Source organism: Fukomys damarensis, unplaced genomic scaffold, assembly GCF_012274545.1.
Source record: "Fukomys damarensis isolate Sample0158 unplaced genomic scaffold, DMR_v1.0_HiC HiC_scaffold_21, whole genome shotgun sequence".
NCBI classification, from domain to species: Eukaryota; Metazoa; Chordata; class Mammalia; order Rodentia; family Bathyergidae; genus Fukomys; species Fukomys damarensis.
Genome location: NW_022900933.1, coordinates 22,748,599 through 22,755,123, shown reverse-complemented (window position 1 = coordinate 22,755,123; position 6,525 = coordinate 22,748,599). Strand labels below are relative to the sequence as shown.

Genomic DNA, 6,525 nt, shown 5'->3' with positions numbered 1-6,525 from the left:
CCCCAATTTTTTTTGTTTGGTTTTGGTTTTTTGATATGGTCTATGACTTTGTAACTTAGGCTGGCCTTGAGCTCTCAGCGATCCTCCTGCCTCAGCTTCCTGAGTGCTGGAGTTACAGACACAAGCCACCACACCTGGCTGAATTTAATCCAATCTTAACTACAGAAAAACTGAATTGCATCCCATTAGACATATTACTATTATTAAAGGGGCTTTTTAACTGGGTCACCCCTCCAGGAGGAGTCATTGTGACAAAGGGGGCAGATGCCTAAGGGAGGGATAGGCTGTACAGTTGGCTGTACGTTCCCAACGGCTCCTCCCATCTTCCTCCTGACCTTCCTGACCCCTTCATAGAAGGGATTAGTGACCTACTCTAAATGCAAGGAGAGCAGAGGCAGGTTCCAAAGAGTTCTGCTCAGGGTGGGCTGGGGTCCTAGGCCAGCCCCTCACCCTATATGGCATCCACAGCATCAGGAGACGGCCTGCCCCGGGTGGCCAGGAAGGTCCTGCCCAGCTGCTGGAGGTCTTGAATGTCGGAAGTCATCGTCACCATCATCTTCACGAGCAGCTGGTTTTACTTTGTTCTGTGGAACTTTGGTACCACTTCCAGGGGCAGATAACTTTCCAGATATACTTAAGTTTTACATCCGCTTCCTCATCATCTGATCCTGCGTCTTCCTCCACAGCTGCTGAATGCTGTCCACGAATATGCACAGGCCCTGAACCACACTTCAACCTTCAGACCATAGGTGGTGGGGACTGGGGATTTGGCTCAGAGCTTCTGCTGCCTCACTCACAAGCGCAAGGTCCTGAGTTCGGGGATAAAGACAACAGGTGGTGTAATTTCAAAGCCCCCGCGGGAAACCGTTGGCTGTACAGGCATTTTCAGTGTTGCCAGTGTTACTTTAATCGGACTGGCTTCAGAATTCATCACTGCTGCTTCCACAAGGAGCAATTCAACCTTTGCACCAGTCCCTGAGCTGACTGTTCTTCCTGACAGCTGGTGCTCCTTTTCATCATTATCCACCTTAAAGTGTAGTCTTTTTTCTCTTTATGGGCACATTTTAGGTATACAGTACAGTCACATTCATCATTGGGATCTTGTACCTTCACATGACAGGTCTTGGTTCTCATTTTTTCCCCATTCCCCTGACCTCCCTTCACCCTCTCCACCTTTCCCTATTTACAAAGACTGTTTCCTTTTTTTTCTTTTCTCATATTTTTTTCTTTTCCCTTCCTGTTTTCCCTACCCCTCCCACTTACCCTACACCTTTAGACCTTTATTCCTATTTCACATTGTCAATTATACATTTTGATTCTTATTTACACTTTTAATTTATCACACCAGGGAAACTATTCAGTATTTACACACGTGTCCTATTTATTTCACTTAAGAGGATGTCCTCAGTGTGCATCCACTTAGCATAAATGTCTTTAGTTTCTCGTTCTTTATGGCTGTGTACTACTCCAATTTATTTTAAAAACTACATCATCTTTATCCAGTCTCCATTTTATGAGCAATTAGGCTGTCTTCAAATTTTAGCTATTATAAATTGTGCTGCTATAAACTTGGGTGTGCATGTATCATTGTGATATTTTAATTCTTTGGGGAAGATACCCAGCAGAGGGATGGCTGGGTCAAATGGAACCTCTAGTCCTAGTTGTTTGAGGTATCTCCATATTGATTTCCACAGTGGTTGCACCAGTCTGCACTCCCACCAGCAATGAATAAGGTTTCCTTTCTCCCAACACCCTGCCATCATTTGTTATTAGTTGATTTCTTGATAGCAGCCATTCTTTCTGGGATGAGGATAGCAGCCATTCTTTCTGAGGCAGAATCTCAGTGTTGTTTTCATCTGCATCTCTAGAATGACCAGTGATGTTGAACATTTTTTTCATATATTTATTTACTATTTTTACTTGTTTGTCCAAGAAATGTCTGTTCATTTCAGATGCCCATTTTTGAATTGGGTCTTTATATTTTGGGGGTCTTAATTTTTTTGCATTCTTTATATATTCTAGATAGTAGGCCTTTGTTTGAGGAACAGCTGCTGAAAATGCTTTCCCACGTTGTAGGTTGTCTCTTAGCCCTGATGATGATTTCTCTTGCAGTTGTTGATTCTTTTTGTGCTAGTTCCCACGCTACTAAGGGTTTGTTCATAAAGTCTTCCTGTGCCAATGTCTTCAAGAGTTCTACCTGTCTTCCAACAAGTTTAATGTTTCTATTTTAATATTTAGATCTTTAATCCACTTGGATTTTAGTTTAGTTCATGATGAAAGATAGGGGTTTAGTTTTAATCTTTGGCAAGTTGAAATCCAGTTTTTCCAACACCGTTTATTAAAAAGGCTATCTCTCCTTCAGTGAGGATAGGCTGTTTTGTCAAAGATGAGGTAGCAGGGTAAGTCTGGAGTTGTTTCTGCATCTTCTAATATATTTCACTGATCCTTGGGTCTGTTTCTTTGCTAGTACCATGCCGTTTTTGTCACAGTGGCTTTGTAGTATAGTTTCAAGTTGGGGATTGTGATACCCTCAGGCGTGTCTCTGCCTACAGATTAAGAACTAGATCTCCCGTCTCCATTTTCCTAAAATAGCTGAGGTAGTGAGAAAGGCCAAAGGGTTCCTGTGTGGAGGCAGTATTAAGTCATACCTGATCTCAGTTCTCTGAGCTTCTCTCCCCTGGCCGTACCCTGCCTCTCCGTCCTTCCTCTGCCTGCTGGCCAGGTGTGCTCTCCCTGTGCTCACATGAAATCAGGTCGATCTGTCACACACCCCCGCTGTGTTTCCCTTTTTCCAGCCTTTCTTATCATTGATTACCGTATTTGTTTAATCTCCATCTCCTGCTTGGTAAATCTCAAGAGGGCAGGCACCAGTCTGCCTTGCCCACCAGTGTGTGTCCTGAGCTAGGTACAGTGCCCAGTGCAAATTAATTTGATTACTTTCTGAACTAGCAATCATCTTTCCAGTAGAAATAACACTTGAGATGGTGAAGACCCCGAGTCAGCTCTTGAGAGAACCCCCCCTCCTAGGCAGGATTTAAATTGTGTGGCTTAACTACTTCAAGCAAGATTTCCCCCAGCTTCCTGCCTGCTTCTCTCAACTCCAAGCAAGCAGGAGAAATCCCTTCTGGGTAGCACAGAGGACAGAGAGGAAAATTAGTGTCTGTCAGGTGCTTTCAAGGCCTCTCGGGAATGGAGGAAGGCAGGGCTGCTAAGGAGGGACAGAAGGGCTCTGCATAAAATTTGGCCTATTGAAGTGACAAAGCCCTTTGCAAATGGAAAAGCAGGAAAGGCTGGGAACCTAAACCACCGCTGAGAAGAAACCAAGACAAGCTCTGCCCTCCAAGTTGCGTGGTGGCAATCCCGCTTACTACAGCCAGGGCTTGGGCCAAGAGGGAGGAGCCCGACCCAGAGCCGGAGGGTTAGGGAGCTGCCTGGCCTGCGTTAGGTGTGTGCAGACTGACATAGGACGGGGTCTGCCACACATCATCTCTCTTCACTGCCCAGGTGGATGCTGCCCTGCGACCACCACGATGGAAAACTTGCAAGGGCTAAAGCTAGGGGACTGGCTTAGGTGTTCTCGAAGTCTTATATCATGGTCTTCTGGCTAAAGTCCGGTTTGGTTCCGTTTGGATTTTAGCCTCATGAAAAGCTGAAAACTAAGGAGTGTTCAACATCTATTCCTTTTAGTAAGTGCCTCACGCTGTTCTTAGGCTTTCGTGTCTGGAGAACACACCCAGCCATCTTCATGCTATTCTCCCTCAGCATCGTGCTTCATGTGAAGACCAGGGCAGCGCATGGAATCCTGGAACCTGCATACACAGGCTTCTCACGCTGGACAGAATTGCTCTAGGAGTGAACAATAAACTGCGCTGGGTTCTCGTATAAATACTCCAAGCCTGTGTAACTTTGGATCTTGTTAAAAATTTGCAAATAACAGACCAGCTCCTCTAAAAAGAGTGGCTGTAGTTCCCTCTAGTCCCACTAGAGGGAACCACAGGGCTACATCGGAAAGAAAGTTGAGGCGGGAAAAACTTTCAGAGCTTTTCCAGAGGTATTTTCTGAGGAGAAATGAAAACTGAGGGGTGTGTGCCCCCAGCTTCCCACAACCAAGCCATTGTAATTGCTAGAAGCTTCTTCTCAGCCTCTATTCGGTATCATCCACGCCGCCTCGCTGCACCTCTTGCTCTTTCGTTTTGACTGGAAATGCTGAGGTAGTGGAGGACAGCTGTGGACTGACCTTTTGTCTACCCCATTGTGGGGTGCGCCGACGGAAAAACAAAGCTCCCAGGGATTGCACCCACTCCACACAGCCTCCACGGGTGGCTTCCCAGACTTCCTATCTCCCATCTTCCAGTGTTGAGAGAGGAGCAGAGGCAGCAGACACCTGGTGTGGGACCGAGTGTCAGAGGAAGTTTCCAGTTCCAAGTAACTGAGAGATGGGCACCCAGCGGGAGAAGGAATCTCTGTCATAGAGAAAGACCCCATTTTCCCAATTCCCAGTAAGAATTTGCAGCAAGGTCTGGTGGTGCACACCTGTAATCCCAGCACTTGGGAGGCTGAGGCAGGAAGATCAGCCAGGGCTACATAGTGAGCCCTACATAGTGAGTTCAAGAACAGCCTGAACTATATAGTGAGACCTTGTCTTACTTTTAAGAATTTGCAAAATGCTCTTGGTGGTTGTGCTGTTTGTTTGTTTGTTTGTTTGTTTTCAGTACTGGGAACTGAACCTAGGGCCTCTGTACAAACTATATCTTCATTCCTTTTTTCATTTTTTATTTTGAGACAGAGTCTCTTGCTAGGTAATTAAATTGCACAGGTCAGACTCAAACTCGCTATCTTCCTACTTTGCATTTTTTTTAACTAGTGGGCTTGATGACCTCTCCTGTTCTAGGAGTCATGTGCGTTTCTTTTCCTGCAATTGGAATCATGTCACTCACTTTTCCCATTAGGCTATTGATCCTTATTGATTTCTGTGAATTTTTAATGTCTGCAGGAATTAATCTCTTGCTGGAAAACGATCTGCCAGTGATTTCTCAGTTAGAATTTGCTTTTTTCATTCTGATGGTGTTTGTCATGCATGCGTTGTTGTTGTTGTTGTTGTTGTTGTTGTTGTTGTTTTGTTATATAAGCAAGTGCCTCAATCTTTTTCTTTATGGCTTCAGGACTTGAGTCCTGATCATCAAACAACGTCTATCTAAATATTCCAATGCGCAGAGAAAGGATATCTGGAAAAAATAGGAACACTGGTTAGGTACACTGATAGGAACACCAGGTGCCTTCTGCCTCTGCTCTGATGGACTTGGTTAAATATTTATCTAAATTTATTTGGAATATAAGGAAGAGGAGAACTCAGGGAGATCGCAACACTCACTGTAGTGAGGGCCGCTGGCAGCCAGCGGGGTTGCGGTGGCGAGGAGCCCCAGCCCAGCGCCCCACACAGCCCTTCCGGCCACAGGCCAGGTGCTCCCCGGGGGCAGCCCTCAGACAAGCTCTCTTCATCTGGCTGTACCGCAGGCCGTCAGCACGCTGCTGACTTCTCCCTCTCCCGCCCAAGAGCATGAGCTCCTCCAACCGTGTGCAGAAACTGTCCTCCCCGGGCAGATGCGGGAAGCTAGCTGGCTCTGGGGAGGGAAACACAGCTGATGGTCTGTGAAGGGAAGCAGGGGTTGGGGGGCGGGGTCTTCGCTCCGTGTGAGCCAGGCCCATGTGTGCCCCTGCACAGCCCTGCTGACTGAAACGTTGTTGCTGCAGCCCTCAACTGGAGAAGGGCCTGAAATCACTTTCGAGTGGCTCTGTACCTGTGTGTACCCCTCGGTTCCTCTTTTTCTCAAAGAAAGGGAATCGTGATTCCACCCAAGGCAGGTGCAGAGCTGTCCCTGACTGTTACCAGTGCCGAGGGAGTGCGTGGGTGGTGAGAAAGGGGTGGACTTGCCAAGAGGGAGCATGTGTGAGGATCTTTGTAAATCAAGAAACTCTTAAGATAGTAGTGACTCAATATTCTGAGCAAGGTGGGGAAGAGAGGACACCGTCCTCCGAGAGCTGCCTTCCTGGTGGTCTGCTCCTCATACCTGCAGCAGAAGCGGGTCGGCCTGATGCCCCTCCCCAGACGCTGGCCCCAGACAATTAATTGCTGGCTGAGCTCCAGCAGTCACCCCGATTTCTCCTTGCTAGCAGCCTCCCCACTCTGCTCCCACGTGCACAGTCCAGGGGTGGCAGCAGGCCAGACGGGAGCCAGTCATGGTCTGCAGCCCTGTGCTACTCAACCAGCTCGGGCTAAGGGAGTGTTTCTCAGCTTTCTTCACTGCTAGCATCCTGACAAAACATTGTACATCTTCTTCCCTAATTGCTGTCCCCTGCCCTCAAAAAAATGTTAATACCACAAGTATCCTGCATATCTGTTTATGAGCTACTAGGTGTACATCTTGTGCTTTGTATAGAAAAAGATTTCTTTACCCCCACGCCAAGAAATCATTTTCACCCCCTTAGAGGTCAGTCTGGCCCCCACTGAGCGCTGTGTGGCAGCAG

At 47.1% G+C, this 6,525-nt stretch overlaps 1 protein-coding gene across 1 annotated transcript; it reads right to left on the bottom strand.

Moving 5' to 3' along the window:
- Positions 1-470: 470 nt before the first annotated feature.
- On the bottom strand, positions 471-5,706 carry LOC104856822 (nucleophosmin-like). The gene is given in 4 exon segments (XM_033766730.1): positions 471-639; positions 641-739; positions 825-1,049; positions 5,372-5,706. Coding segments are annotated over 4 exon segments (828 nt in total).
- Positions 5,707-6,525: the final 819 nt, after the last annotated feature.